Raw genomic sequence first — 15,792 nt, forward strand, 5'->3', positions numbered from 1 at the left:
CACTGTGGTTTCCTCAGCACCAAGAACATTGCTTGGCACATAGTGAGTACTTCTGTGGAGCAGGAAAAGAAAAGACAAGGCAGGTCCTGATTCTGATTCTGCCTTTTATTTATTTATTTATTTATTATCATTTTTAAAAAGACTTTATTTATTTATTTGAGAGAGAGCGAGAGAGCGAGAGCGCCAGAGCGGGGAGAGGCAGAGGAAGAAGGAGAAGCAGGATCCCAGCTGAGCAGGGAGCCCAACACGGGGCTCAATCCCAGGACCCCAGGACCACGCCCTGAGCTGAAGACTGACACTTAACTGACTGAGCCACGCAGGCGCCCCTGGTTCTGCCTGTTATTGACATATAACAGGAGATCATTTCCCATTGCAGAACCTGTAGGATTCTTCAACAATAAAGTGGGGGCAAGAGTACTACTTCTCAGCACTGCGGTGAGGATCCAACAAGGTAAGAGTGTAAACTGCACCATTAGCATGTCAGCTAGTTAAATTTCTTTCTTTTTTTTTTACGATTTATTTATTTGAGAGAGAAAGAGCGCGTGTGCTCTTTGAGTGTGCGGGAGGGGGAGGGGCAGAGGGAGAGGAAGAGAATCTGAAGCCGACTCTGAGCTGGTTGAGCACAGGGCCAATGCGGGGCTGGATCTCATGACCCTGAGATCATGACCTGAGTCAAAAGCAAGAGTCAGACACTTAGCCTACTGAGCCACCCAGGAGCCCCAGTTAGTTAAATTTCTATCCAACTTTGAGGGAGGGGACTTGGTCTAGTCTGACTCTCTGGATTCTGGGCTCCTAGAAAGCAGACATTTTGCTCTGAGATGTTTGTAGCTGCAAGCCCCTCTGAGATGTTTCCGGCACAGCCCCTCAAGAGCAACTCTTTGACTTGAAGGGCTCCAATGCAAAAATCCAACAGAAAGCCAACGGAGTGCATCCCATTATGCTTATTTTGCCTCCTCCCTTCCCATTGCTTGCTCATTCAATGCTTCCTAATAATGCCCTGCACCTCATCTCTTGCTTTATCCACTCATTTCACAGTTTTCACCGGAAATACCTAGGGGAGGGACACTCGACTTCATGAGGCCCTGAGATTAAATTTCTTTCGTGGGTCTTTGAGGGCTTTTTACAATTGATCCAGCCTCCCTCAGCCTTTGCTGCATTTCAGATTCAGTTGTGTGTCTGTATTGCCAAACTTGTCTTGCAGACCCACTGTGAATACCAAGGTGTTTGCTGAAGAATGGGACTCAGCCCGCTGAACCTGCGTGTTTTCTTGGGTCGATTACTCGGTAGAGGGTGGAATGCCTGGCCTTTTGAAAGCTCCCTGATAACCATCGTCCTAACTTCACTTGTTTGGGGTGTGGAGGGCAAAATATTTTCAGTGAAAAGTCTGAGTCTTCACCCAGTTCTCTCAACTCAAAGCTCAAACTCTTGAGCAAAATTCAAACCTTAGTTTAAGGAACAGTTTCCTCACCTGTAAAGTGCAGACAACAGCAGCTGCACTTCAGAGATGATGAATGTGAAGTCAAACTACTTTGAAAAGGGGTGAAGCTCTGTATGGGTGTTAGTTGATATGATCCGCTCAGCAGAAGCAAAGCTGTCACTACAACCCGCTGGCCAGTGTGCCTTTTGCAGCATTACTAATCATAACAACGACCATTTGTTGAAATCCCGCCATGTGCAGCTACAGAGATGAATTTATCTCTAGGTCACAACATCCTTATTAAGGATGAGGAGTTCGCTCAGACCAAGTCATTTGCCCACGTTTCTGCTAAAAGTGCTAAGATATTTCCTGAGATCAGGTTGGTGTAGGCCTGCCTGATAACAACGAATGCTTTCCTAGCACAACCGTACTTAGTGTTTCTTATTTAAACTAAGAAAATATTGGTCGTTGAGCCAAAATTCGAATTTAACTGGCCGTCCCATATTCTTATTTGCTCAATGTGGGGGTCCCCAGCAAAAATCAAAGCAGGTTCCTCCCTGCCACGCCCTGTGTCTGCTGGTTTCACTTTTATCTTTCCAGCCGTCATTAACAGTAGGTTCTGGCTCCAGGCCTCCAGACCTTTTCAGGAGGTGGAAGGCGGAGGAGGAGACTCCCGCCCCTCATCAACATGTCCGCCAACGAGCCGGCACGCGGACCTTCCGCCCCGCACAGACGTGGCCGCGCCCCGCCGCGGAGGATTGGCTCCAGCCTGAAGCCCGGCCTCCCTCGGCGCTGGGAGCCCCTTCCATTGGGCAGTTAGAAAACATGGCGGAGCTCCGCCCCCGCCTTCCTCGCGCCCCCCCATCGCGGCGCGGGGGCGGGGCCCCAGCGGCGGCCGGAGGACGGGCCTCAGTAATTGGCGGAGGGCGGTGGCCGGGCCCTCACGTGGGGCCGGCATCCTTTGTTTGCGGAAGTAGGAGGAAGTAGAAGTGCTGAGTAAGCCGAGGTGAGTGACGGCGCAGGGGAGGCGGGGCCTGGGGGGCCCTTCTCCAAACCTCCTCGGCGCCCCAGATTAGGTGGTCGCCACCCCGACCCTCCTTCAGACCTCCCTTGTGTTCCCCGATAGTTAGTCGTGTCCTCCATTGACCCTTGTGTGACCTTCTGAGTGCCCGCAGCTTCCGCCCTTTGATCCCTCAGCGTCCCCAACTTCCACCTGTGACAGTTCTTGTCTCATTTCGAACTTGTGACCTCCCCAGGGACGCCAGCTTCGGCCCTGGGTGCCTCCATAGTACCTGTCTCCCTTGTGTGCCTCCCCTCCATCACTAACTTCCTTGGTCATCCCATCCCCGTCTCCCTCCAACTCAGTTATCACTCTGGGACGCATTGATTGTCCCATTGCCTTCCTGTGCCCTTCTCAGTGCTCCCGACTTTTCTGCCTCTGTGTTCCCACCTGATCCCCCCACATCCCCGGTTTTCTGCAGTTCTCCGTTTGTGTCTCCCCTGTTGTCCATTTTACGCTTCCCCCTTTCTGACTCCCATCTACCTGCTTCTCTCTGCTTATTGTCTCTCATTTGCCTCCAGATTTCATCTCTGCCTGCGCCCCACCATGCTCCCTCCTTCCCCATAGCCTCCTCACCCCAGCGTCTCCCGACCCACCAACTGTGTGTCCACCTCCTGCTCCCAGAGATGGCCTGGAAGCTGGTGATCTGGAAGGCGTGACCTATTTGACCACGCCACTGGGATGGGCAGGTCCGTGGGTGTGGGACAAGGAGGGCTCAGGGATCTGTGCCCATTTTTTTTTTTAACGGACTATTCATGTGACCCCAAACAAATACCTTCCCTTCCCCTGAGCTTCTGGGTCTTTCCCACACCTGCCCTTTTATGCACCCAACAGGATGTTAGGCAGGTTTGGTTTGGCAACACAGGAGCCCCACCCTTGGGCTGAATGCAGTGTTTTTGTTGTTGTCTCTGCCTTAAAATGCACCTGGAGTTTGGAGGCTGTTTTCTGTCCCAAGTTGCAGTTTCTTTGTGGCAGAGGGATTGTATATCCTGCCCTTGTAAGGCTGCTGTGGGGTTGAAAAGTTGAGAAAATGTAGAAGGCAAAGCTTTGTAACCAGTATGGTCCGGTAAAAAATGCATGGTTTTGATACTGCGTCACAGCCAGGAAAGGGAAAGGGATAAAATGACAAAAGAAGGAGGGAAAGACAAGTAGATAGAAGGCCCACTGTCTTCATTTAGCATTTGAAAGTATTTATTGATCTGCTGGGGTGAGTCAGGCTCTTTTGTATGTTGCTTTTACCATTCATTCATTCCTCATTTCTTTAACAAATATCACCGGACTGTTTGTTGCCCTTGACATAGCCCAGGTTACTCCTATTTAACATAAGAAAGAGGGCGAATGCGTTGCCTGAGGTCACACCAATCGGAGAGACGAGTTGCAACCTGGCAAACCCTGCAGCCTGTGTGATTGGCCCGCTGTGTGAGGCTTACTGCTGTCGTCTTGGTGACCCGGTCACTTTTTCTCCCTTCCGCGGATTACTTTCTCAGTAGGTGATAGTATCCTCAATGAGAATTTCCTTCTCACTCAGCAGAATGACATCACCAGGAAATAGAGGAAGTGCTGTGTGTGCGTGTCTGCACACGTGTGCTGGGTGCGTGTGGAAGGGGTGAAGGGGGCCGTAGTGAAGAGGAGACCTTGTTACAAGAGCTTCCCTTTGTAGAGGGTGGCTCCTGGGAGAACATTTTCATAGGTCCATGCCTGACATGCCTCTTTTCTCTCTCTCTGTCTCTCTCTCTTTTTAATCCATCCTCATTTTTCTTTTTCGGGTGATCTCATCCAGTGTCATAGCTTTAAGTACCGTCTCAGACTCTGACAACTCCCAAATTTATATGTCCAATCCGGTCTAGATCTTTCCCTTGAATGATAAGACTCACTTATATAATTGCTTGCTCAACATCTCAAGTGTGGGCCTTTCAAAGTTAAAGGTATTTAGAATTAAGCTCCTTATATATATATCCCCTTCATCCCTACCCCACCTTCCACCAAAGTCTGCCCCTCCCGCTTACTTTCCCGTCTTTAGGAAATGGCAGTATTCTTCTTTCAGTTGCTCTGGCCGAAGCTGTGAGATTATCCTTGCAGCCTCTCTCCACCCCTCATCCAACCAGTGATGTGCTAATGTCACTGCTTTGCTCCAAGCCCTGCAATGGCTTCTCTCACTTAGGTGTGCCTGGCTCTCTGTTACTTCTCTGACTTCACTGGCGTCCTTGCTGTACTTGGAACACGGCAGGCATGCTGCGGCCCCAGGACCTTTGCACTTGCTCTTCCCTCTGCCTGGACATTTCTTTACCTTGATATCCACACAGATTTTGGCCTCATTTCCTTTTAGTCTTTATTCAAGGTTAAGTTCTTGGTCAGGACTTCCCTGGCCACCCTGTCTAAAATTTCAGTCTCTACCTCAGCATTTCTTATTCCCTTCTTTGGTTCCCTTTTCTTCTCAGCATCTACCCAGTATCTAAACCCTACGTGTGTGCTTTGCCTATTTATCTTCTTTATTATTTAGCCCTCGCTAAAGTAGAAGATCTGGGAGAGCAGGGATTTTTGTCTGTTTAGTTCACTAGCAGAGTCTCAGAAGTTAGAACAATGCCTGCCCCAGAGTCGGTCCTCGATACATATTTATAGAGTGAATCATAAAATGATTCGTAAAATGGGCCACCCTGCACCTAGGCACGAGCCCAACGATCTCTTCAAGTTGCCGTTGTCTCCTGTCCTTGGGAGCCTCAGCCGCACGTGGGGGGCAGTCTGCTGCTGGCTGTGGTCGTGCTAAGCAGAGCAAATGAAAAAGACACCTTTTCCTTTCTTGAAGGGCATTTTACTCTGGCTCATATGAATGGCGGTGCATTTTTAGATGCGAGCCTTAGCTTTTGGAGGACAAGAGGCTGAAAATCAAGCCACTCAGCCACTTTCCATTCAGGCTTTCTCCTGAAGGCAAGTTTGAGGATGACCAGATGCTGCTCCGGATGCTAACTAACTGGGCTCAGACCCTGGGAAGTCACATAAGCTCCTGTGCCTCAGTTTCCTGCGTGTAATATGACTAGAAGTACACCTTCTCGTAGGAGTGTTTTGAGGATTAAATGCAGTAATTACCTCTGACACTTGGTGAGGTACCGGGTGCTCACTGGGTGCGGGATGAATGTAGCAGTGTTGCTTCTTGTGTAAAGTGATGGGGGCAAGCCCTTCCCCCTAACTCACTCACATTAGGAACGGATTTGGGATGAGCTGGGGTGGGAGAGAACATTTGAAGGAACATTTTGTTTTAGAGGCAGCTTTGGAGGTCCAGAGGCTTGGGTGGGGGATGGAAAGGACATTTGACCTAACCCCTACTTCCATCCGGTCTTTTCTTATGCACTAAATGAACACGTGCTGTTTGCAGGCCCTCTGCCTAGTGCAGTTCAGGAGTCGGAAGAAGCCATGAGTCCAGCCGCCAGGCAACACCTCCCACTTCCTTTCTCTGGGCCTCAGTTTCCCTATGTGCCAGACAGGGATAACACCCGCGCCTTCCTTCCTTCATGGGCATTTGTGAGCTTCAGGAGAGCTAACAGATGTGGGGACTCTGTGCTTTATGCGCGGTGGTCTTGTGAGAGGGTGGAGGTGATGCCGTCATGTACCAAGAGACACGGCTGGTGGGGGCTGAAGGAAAGAAGGCGGTGGTGCTCGGGCCGGGCTGGGTGCCCTGGGTGATCCTGCCGGGGCAGTGGATGGGAGAGACCTCAGTGGCACAGGAGGGGGTCGCTGGCCTGTGCCAATTGTTCCAATCATGGGACATCCTGTCATAAGCAGCCGGGGCTCAGGAAGCCTGATTTCCAACTCGAGCGGTTCTGCCTGTGCTCCCAGGATCCCCCACGAGGCCAGTCGTGTGAGGTCAGCTTCCTGGCCCGGCTGCCAGTGCGATCCTGTCACGCACCTCCAGGGCAGCTGTCCTGCCCCTCTGACCGGGCTTCGTCAAGAGGGAAGCAGAGGGCTTGTAGAGTGTCCCTGCTTAGAGTCTGAATGAGCTTCAGGTATATAAAGCCAGACTTTCCAGACCCAAAGCTCAGTGCCTCATAAATGTTCTGAGTGTTTCAAGGTGGTGGTGTGCTGGGCAGCCCGGAGTGGGTGGGGAATAAGGTGTGTGGCCTGTTACCACCTGCAAGGGAGTAAGAGAGGAGGGGAGGGTGCCTCGGAGGTGCCGGCCCTGTGGGTGTAGGGTGGGTTATTCATTTGTCCTCACTCATTCACCAAACATGTATTAAATATCCACTATCATCAGGAAGAGCATGCTGTGTGCTCGGATAAAAAAATAAAGAGGGGGGCAACCCAAACCAACAGATGCACCATCCTTATCACAGGATAAATGCTCCTTTGGGGGAGCCCCTGGGCAGGGTGAGGGCACCCCCAGGGCTAAGGGGAGGGGAGGCACAGGGTAGGAGTCTTAGACAAGGTAGCATGTGAGCCAATTCTTGAAGGACAGGAAGGGTTTATTCATTTATCTAACAGCAAAGTGAGGAGCACAATCTAGGCAGGAGTGTGTGCAGGTACATGGAGGCATGAGAGTGGTATGTTCTGGGAGGTCTCTGTTGCAGCATGGCTGGAGTAGGGGTGCAGGAGATGGGCTGGCCAGGTCATGTGGATGCTTGCCTTCCTCCGCCACCACCTCCACCCCGGAGCTTGGGCTCACTCTGGAAGGTGATGGGGAGCCCTTGGGCATGTGTAAGCATCCGATTTGCATCCTGTGGTAGGCACAGAGGGCTTGTAGGGATGGATGGTGGGCCTGGCCCTCAAGGTGCTGGTGGACCAGAAGGGTATAACACAAGCTGGGGCTCTGAGCCTCCATAGGGAGCCGCTGGGCCTTGAAGGACAAGCAGAGGCTCTGGCAGAGATGGGAGCGAAGGGTGGCAGGGGAGGACATTCCAGGGAGGACAGGCCAGAAAGTTTGACAGTTCAGGCCCTCTCTCTCATTCTCTGAAAGAGATAACAGTCCAGACTAGGAGGTGGGGGGATGGGGCCCAGGGCTTGGCGGCTTGGCGCTTCCTCTCTTGCTTGAGACCTACCTGGGGTCCTTCAGGGAATTCGTGGCCGAGGTGGAAGCAGACAACTGAGGACGGGGTTCTCCCCCACCACCCCTGTAACCAGCCACACGCTCCCCCCTCCCTGTTGCGCTTCTTGAGCTTGTAGCCTCATCCACAAACTCGTCATAAAGCGCCCAGGTCGCAGGCTGGCTCTGAGCTCAACTCTAAAGCGGATGCCGGCAGGATGGCTCCGTGGTGACCGGTATTCGTGTGGGCCACGGCAGTGCCCATAACTCCCTGCGTGCTGCCCAGGCCCGAGGAAAATGCTCATCCCCGGCCAGGTCACGCAGGCTCCTGTCCCCGTGCCCTCCCTTACGGTGTCTTTCGCTCCATCTGTGGGGAGGCCTCTTGCCCAGGTCCCCACTGCAAAGTTCAGCTCAAGAGTTGCCTTGTGCAGCCATCCTTTCCCGACTCTTCCTCGCAAGGGGAGAGGGACTGGGTTTGGGTCCCCCTGTGACTACTCATTTTATGAATCTAACCGGCCACTTTGGGGAGCTCACCAAAGATGCCACCTGTCGGGTCCCATCTCCCTCTGACCCCAGTACTACTTCTTTTTTTGTTTATTTTTTTGGTGGCCATCCACACATGTCACTTTAACTTGCCCTTCCAACACCCACAGTCTAAGGCCTCTCTGGGCCTCCGTTACTTCATCTCTAAAATGGGGACATTAATGCTCGTCCTTCCTGCCTTAAAGCTCCTCTCCTCTAGGGTTGTCTTCTCCAGCAGCAGCTGCCTAGGCCTTCCCTTAGGAAGGGAAGCAGGCAGGCGAGGGCCTTTGACAGGGGACAGGTGAGCAAAAGTAAGGAGAACAGGCCAGAAATCTCTGGCCTCCCTGTAGGGCAGACACAGTCGACACCTGGACACTGCAGGAGAGGCAGAATTGTCAGCGTCCCCCTCGCCGCAAAAGCTCTTGGGTTCGTGGCCTTCCTGCTTTTGGCATCTGAGAGCTGCTCCAGGCCTCCGGTGCCCAGGACAGCCCCTGTCATGTGACCTTGGTGTCACCTGTGTCACCTATGAGCAGGGAGCAAGCCCAGGTGAGGAGCCCTAGAGAACAGTTGTCAGCAGGTGAAAGCAAATGTTGACCCTGTGGGGAGGTCAAGGGCAAGGGGCTGTGAGAAGCGAGAGGGGGAAGAAGCCGGGAGGGAGGGGGCCGCTCCCCAGCTGCCCCCCCCCCCCCCGCCCCACAGCTGTGCTGGAAAGAACCTGGGCTCTGAGGTCAGGGGTGGGATGGGAGGAAGAGCGCAGCGTCGAAAAGGAAGCAGAAGCATGCGCTCTGTCTACTTCTCACTTGCCGCTTTCCGGGCTGGTCTGTTATGTTTGTTCCAGGATGTGGCCCAGGGGGTTCATTTCCTCTCTTTCCACCTTGTGATAACAATGGCCACTGTTTGTGTGCCCACAGTCGGCCAGCATCCTGGACACTTTCCCTCCATTGTGTCATTTCACCCTCACGCCCACCCTGGAAGGCTGGGAGGGAGCCAGGCCCGTCCTTTCAGTGGCCAGGCTGCCATCCAGGTGTGGGAGGCAGCCCTAAACCGCCAGCCCTGGGGACCCTGAGGAAGGTGCCTCTCCCTTGGGGCAGGATGTCTTCCTTCCGTCCAGCTGGATCCCCATGATGATTCTCCCCTAAACTCCAGGTGGGCTCAGGGATGCTGGTGCTCCTGACTCCCCCCAGGAGGTGCCTGGGAGCACCTCGCCTCTCCTGGTGCCTCCCGCCTGCCCTCTGGGAAGCCTCTGTGCTGCTGTTCTAAGCTGGTCCTGACCCCCGGGCTTCTCCCCAGCCGTGGGCCCCAGGGGCTCAGCCTACACTCTTACTTTCTTTAACAAATAGAATCATTTAAAAGAAGAAGAAGAAGAAGAAGAAACATTTTCCATCCCATTTGATAAACAGGGAAAAGAAAAAAATGGTCCATAAACCCGATATCCTCATAGTATTTTGGTATTTTTCTGTCACCCTTATTTTTTGCGGCTAATTTTGACTCAGCTAAATTACGTTTTAACAGACTTTCTGGGGGCCAAGCCTGTGCGGGGGGTGAGTGTACAGAGGGGAAAAGACTGAATACCTGTCCTTAAAAAGCTCCAATGATCTAGAACCAGCTGTCTGGCCCTGATTCTTGCTCCTTCACCTACCAGCTGTGTGATGTAGGGCCCATTACTTTACCTCTCTGTTTCTTGATGTTCTCATTTGTAAAATCAGGATAATATGACAATTTCATAGGGTGGTGGTGCAGATTTTTTAAAATATTTTATTTGAGAGAGAGAGCATGCAAGCAGGGGGAGGGGCAGAGAGAGAGGGAGAGAGAATCTCAAGCAGACTCCGCACTGAAATCATGACCTGAGCCGAAATTAAGAGGCAGGCACCTAACCGACTGAGCCACCCAGGTGCCCCAGGGTGGTGGTCCGGAGGAAAGATTAGTATATGTAAAGTTCTTGGACCAGGACCAGAGCACAGAGAGGCACGTGAGTGTTTGGTGTGATTAGTGTGATTAAGTGCAGGAGGACGGCAGGCGGATGGAGGAGAGGAAGGACGTATCAGACAAATCAACATGGAGAGGGAAGGAGGTGCGAGACAGCATTGCTTTCTGCAATCATGCATGACAGGGTGGGACCAAGGGGGAGAAGCTGCGTGGGGAGGCGGGGGCCTGGCAGGCTGAGCTCGCAGCCCACAGCCAGCACAGGGAGCGCTGTGGACTTGATGCCCCAGAGTCTGTAACACCACCATGTGCTTCCTGAGTTCCTCAATCACAGCTTTTTTTTTTTTTTTTTTTAAGATTTTATTTATTTGACAGAGACACAGCGAGAGAGGGAACCCAAGCAGGGCGAGTGGGGGAGGGAGAAGCAGGCTTCCCGCGGAGCAGGGAGCCTGATGCGGGGCTCGATCCCAGGACTCTGGGATCATGACTTGAGCCCAAGGCAGACGCTTAACGACTGAGCCACCCAGGCGCCCCCTGGTCTAAACAGTCTTAAGAACATTCTCATTTAATCCTCACAGCACATAAAAGGGGAACTTGTCCTCATTTTTTATTTAAAATTTATTTTAGAGAGAGCAAGAGAATGAGAGTGAAAGTGGGGAGAGGGGTGGAGGCAGAGAGAGAATCCCGAGCAGACACCGCACTGAGTGCGGAGCCTGACGCAGGGCTCGATCTCACGACCCTGAGATCATGACCTGAGCCGAAATCAAGAGTCAGACGCTCAACCGACTGAGCCACTCAGGTGCCCCAAGCATTGTCCTCATTTTAAAGGGGACACTGAGGCTCATAGTTTGCTCACGCCACATCTTACTAATGATCATAAGAGGAAGGACATTACAAAGCTTCAGGGCGCTTCCAAAGCTCTACAATAACGGTCTTTGTTTCCTTATGCGTCAAAGGGAGGGCAATGGAAGTGAAGAAGACTCATGCCTATTGAGCATTTACTATCTGCCAGGTTCTGTTATTGGGCACTGTTGTGGTTCTCGTGTTACAGATAAGGAAACTGAGACACAGAAGGGTTAAGTGACTTGCCCAAGGACACACAGCTGGTAAGGATGGGAACACAGTTTTGCTCCAGCCCTCTTCCTTTACAGAGACTGAAAGGGGACAGTCACGTAAAGTGCTTAGCTCAGGGCCCGCTGCCTAGTAAGTGCTCAGTAAGTGCTCAGTCTCCTGGTATAATTATCATTACTGGCCCTTCCTCTCTTTATCGGTGGTTCTTTGAGGCTTCTTGTTCTTCCTTTTATCCCTAAGCTTGATCCTCTCCTCAAAGGCTGGGCCAGAGTGTGACCAGTGTCCACTGACATGTCCATTCTCTGGGGTACCCAAACCTCCACGCTCTGTCCTCAGTGTCTGAGCTGCACTTTTGGTGGGTGACTTCCTGGCACAGAGCCAGAGGGCAGCCTCTAGCTAAATGTCACCCGGCTTTGGTGGCACTGCCTTAGGAATGCAGTACGCTTTCTGAGAACCTAGGAAAATATGCGACGTCTAATTCTGTCATCCAAACTAGGGACAGTTTCCACAGCAGAAACTGGGACCCTTTGAGTCTGCAACATAACGTTTCCATCCACACACATGCTCACTGTTGCTGAGTCTTTACGTTCACGTTCATTTCCGAGGCACTTGGTTTCATGTTTTCTCAGAGCAGGCACCAACAATTGGGAGACCAATGCCCACGGTCCCCCTGCGCCTGATGGAGTGTGGGCCGATCCCGGTCCCCTGGCTGCATCTGCTCGAGATAGGACCCTGGTTTTATTCGTAGAATTGAAATGACTCACGCCGAGCTTTCTGAGCGCTGGACTTCACGTAGTGAGAACCCCTCCCTTTGGACGGGACAGGATCATCTGTGATGCGCGTTCCTGTCTGCCGTCTCCTTGAGCAATAGGTTCCATACTGCAGATGAGGAAGCTGAGGCTCTGGTGGGGAAACTGACCAGGAAGCAGGATGGTTCTGGTGCCCTGGGCATGGTGGCTGCTCTGTAACTTCCTATCATGCCTTCTTACCCCTGACTCAGTGCCTCTTTCTTTCTCTCCCCCCCCTCTCCCCGTTTCCAGGTCCCTCCTGGCCCAGAATCAGAGGACCAGCACTGGTGGGGCGCCATCTGGGAGCCTGTGCAGGAAACTGCTGTACTGGTGAGGTGGGCATGGGAGACCGAGCCCAGCTGACCAGAGACCCCATTTTCTTCCAGACTGAGGGGGCAGGCGGCGGGGCCTCCCCACCTGCCCCGCAGAAGATGCAGTTCTTCGGCCGCCTGGTCAATACCCTCAGTAGCGTCACCAACTTGTTCACAAACCCGTTCCGGGTGAAGGAGGTGCCTGTGGCAGACTACACCTCGAATGGCCGGGTTCGGGAGGAAGGGCAGCTGATTCTGTTCCAGAACATTCCCAATCGCACCTGGGACTGCATCCTGGTCAACCCCAGGAACTCACAGAGTGGATTCCGGTGGGTGATGGTCAACTGCCACACATACTTCTTTCCTTTGACTCCTCAGACTGGTGGTCCCTTGGCCAAAAAGCGGCTTCTTTGGGCCTAACATTTGAGGGCTCCGGAGAAGGGTGGGAGAGGGTGGGGAGAGGGATCTCCTAGGGCCCTCCTACACCTTCTGGCCCGTCAGGGTCCCCACAGCAGGGGTGTGAGGATAGAAGGCGGGGCTTTTCCCTGCCTCCAGGCTGGGAGCCATGCAGTTGGAGGGAAGGAGGAAGGACAGGAAAGCTGAGCAGGGTCAAACCAGGTAAAGTCCAGGGTTCACCTGTAACCCTGGGTCTTTAAAGGCATGACTGCCTTGTAGGGGCCGATCAAGGTTTGTTCAGGAGAGTATAAGGGGTGGACAGCGGTCACTTTTCAGGGCATGCGGGGTCTCCCATGGGAGCTAGAAGGAAAGGGTAGGAGGCCAGGACAGGGCTGAGGGAGCTGAGCCGGCTGCAGGGCTGGTTGGCATAAGGGGAAAGGAGTGGCCAGGCACCCAAAATGCAGGGTCCAGAGGAGCTTGGCAGACTGGCCCTGAGTTGGGCTAGTGCTGATGGGCCTTTTTCCATTCGTTCATCCATCTGCCCATCTCGCCATCCTTCCCTTCACTGGGCACCGGGCATCTGCAGTGGCTCGGGAGTCCCAGGCCCTGGGCCAGGCCCAGCTGGTACTGTGAAATGACAAGACACGCTCCGTGCCCTTATGTGCAGTCTTGGGTGGAGGCCACATGCCAGGCAGGCATTGTACCCACCGTGTGAGGAGAGCTGTGGGTAGAAGTGGACAGTGGGGACACGAGGAGGTGACCCCTTCCTGGTGAGCTCCTCGGAGCCTAGAATGAGTAGGAATGTGTCTGGCAGAGGAGAGTGGACAAGGTCGTTCTAGACATGCAGAGGCATGGGTGGGGGGTGAGGGGGCGCCCACAGGCGAATGGCCCCGGGCCGGATCCCTGGTATGTGCAGAGCTTTGGCAAGCATTAAAGCTGGAGGGAACCTCTGGACTCATTCTGATTGAGGAGGCATGGCAACAGGAGTCTCAGAAAGTGGCAAGCTGGGAGTCAGGGTCCAGCCAACAGGAGGAGAGCAGAGGAGGCCGGCCAATCGGGAGAATTCAGGTCTGGTTCCACAGGGAAACTGAGGCAGAGGCCCCCACAGCGGGCAGTTGGGCAAAGAACACAGCTCAGCAGCCAGTCCGGACGCCAGTTTTAACGTGGCAGAGCTAGTCCACACTCTGGGCACAGATGCCTGAGCTGATGGCCATCCCGCTGGTCTGGATCAGGACAGGGCAGGCTTCCACCTGCGGCTCCAGAACCCCTCCACAGGCCCGCAGCCGAGGGCCGCTGATGGGAATGCCCAGCCGAGCAGGGTGGTACGGTGGGTCCACTCTTCGGAGGGCCACTCAGCCTTACTTTCCAGGTACCGCCCTGGGGGCTCCACCACCGTCCACCATCACCAAGTCCTGTCAGCTGTAAATGTCCCTTGACAGGACTCCAGATCTGTCCCAGAAAGCTCAAACCCTACTGTGGGCAGACTTCCGTCCCAGGGGGTTAAACTCTTTGCCAAGGGTTTATTAACTACATGTTTATTTATTACCCTTAATTGGGGGGCACTTTATAGTACTTTCGCATATGGTATATTAGCACATCCTCCCATGACCCATTGAGGTAAACAAGGAAGGCAGTATCCCATTTTACAGATAAGAAAACTGAGGCTCAGGAAGATAAGTGAGTCATTCAAGGTTGCACGGGAAGCAGTGAAGAAACAGAATCTGTGTCTTCTGGCTCCTAAGCCATTTCTCTTTTCTGTGCCACTGCATGTTTCCAGTGTTTGGACAGAATAGGGAGCATTGGGTGGGGTTTCAAGCCAAGCACATATCTCCTCTCGGAATTCCTGACATCCCTCACTTGGCTCTGGACTCTTGTCTCTTCTTCTAACCTGCTCTTGCCCAAGCATTTCCATTTCAGTAGATGGCATCACCATCCCTGTATGCGGTTGTGCAGCCCAGATGCCCAGGAACGATCCTTGATCCCTTGGGTTCTACCCCCCCACCCCGGGGGTGTCTAAATCCGGGTCATTACTGAGTTCTGTCACGCTCCCCTGCCAAGCATATCTTGAGGCTGCTGCTGCTTCTCCATCAATTATGCTTAACTTTGGCTTGAATGACAACCACAGCGGATAGTGGTCCCCAGGGGCCCCCAGTCCCCAGGGGCTCAGGCTCTTGCTGTCTTGTTGCTCCACCAAGTGTGGCCTTCATTCTCTAGGCTACCACATGGTCCCAGATGGCCATGCCAGATCCAGCCATCACAGCCACCTTTCCAATCAGCAGAAAGGTAGAAGGGCAGGGTGAACAAGGGCACTGTCCTCCTTTTCAGGGGCTTCTCAGAAGTGGCACACATGCCTTCCACCCGAATCCCATCAGCTGGGACTTAGTCACACGGCCACAACTAGTTGCAAGGGAGGCTGGGAAGTGTAGCCTGTGTTGCAGCCACGTGCCAGTCCCGAATCCGGCTTCTGTTATTCTCAATTTTGCTGCTGGCTCTTTTTCCAGGCTATGGTCGTTGTATACACAGACTCCAGCTTCACTCTGCCTCCCAGCCTGTTGCTCTGCCTGTGGGTCTGGTTGCTCTCCTCCCATCCTCTTCCAAGCTGCTGTCAGAGTGATCTTTCCAGAAGATAAATCTGATCACTCACTCCCCTGCTTCACTCTTCAAGAAGTCCCTTTTTCCTTAACATATCAGCTGCTTAGCTTGGCTTGAAAGGGCCAGTGTGATCAGGCCTTGCTTCTCCCTCTGGTCTCAGTTGTTGCCCCTTGTGCTCCTGGCCTTCGCCTAGACTCTTACATCATCAGCCTAGAGCATTCTCCCCTTCTTTGCCTGCCTCACTTCTGCTCGCCCTTCTGGCTAGAGTAGGTGTTGATGCCGTGTGTCCGGTAGCACTCCATCCCCACGCTTGGTAGACCGTCTTCCTGGTAGACCACAAACCCCATGAGGGTAGTGGCTATGTCTGTCTTGTTCGCCCCAGTACAACCCCCAGCACCCAGCAAGGAGCCTGGCACACGTAGGTTTGTGCAATGCATGTGATGTATTCTCGAAGCTTCAGCAGTGTTTGTGGAGGGCCACTGTGCGCCGTGTCCTCTGTTGGGACTGGGGACTGTTGGATTCAGGGCAGTCGAGGGGGTGAGCTGGGAAGCAGGAGGGGAGGTTATGAAGAGTTGCAGAAATGGCAATGCCAAGGACTGGGGTGTGACCTCGGAGTGAGGGCCAGGGCCCTGGGCTTCTCCTAGGGGCAGCCATCCTGGGGTCTCCCCACTGCTCCCAGCCCTTTGCAGTTTCTAGAAGGA

General features: G+C 53.3%; 1 protein-coding gene across 6 annotated transcripts in view; it reads left to right on the forward strand.

Annotated features, from left to right (window-relative positions):
- The first annotated feature begins 2,297 nt into the window (after positions 1-2,297).
- The window catches only part of PLA2G6 (phospholipase A2 group VI), a 60,271-nt gene continuing 46,776 nt past the window's right edge, over positions 2,298-15,792 (forward strand). For 3 of the 6 annotated variants that reach the window (XM_027593817.2, XM_027593816.1, XM_027593820.1), the window contains exons 1-2: positions 2,320-2,423; positions 12,045-12,432. In XM_027593817.2, the coding sequence (XP_027449618.1) occupies positions 12,134-12,432 (299 nt within the window). In that variant the 5' untranslated portion in view covers positions 2,320-2,423; positions 12,045-12,133. Of the gene's footprint in view, positions 2,424-12,044; positions 12,433-15,792 lie in introns of those variants that run through there. The other 3 variants (XM_027593819.1, XM_027593818.1, XM_027593815.2) reach the window with 3 other exon arrangements.

The sequence above is a fragment of the Zalophus californianus genome, chromosome 9 (genome assembly GCF_009762305.2).
Source record: "Zalophus californianus isolate mZalCal1 chromosome 9, mZalCal1.pri.v2, whole genome shotgun sequence".
Classification (NCBI taxonomy): Eukaryota; Metazoa; Chordata; class Mammalia; order Carnivora; family Otariidae; genus Zalophus; species Zalophus californianus.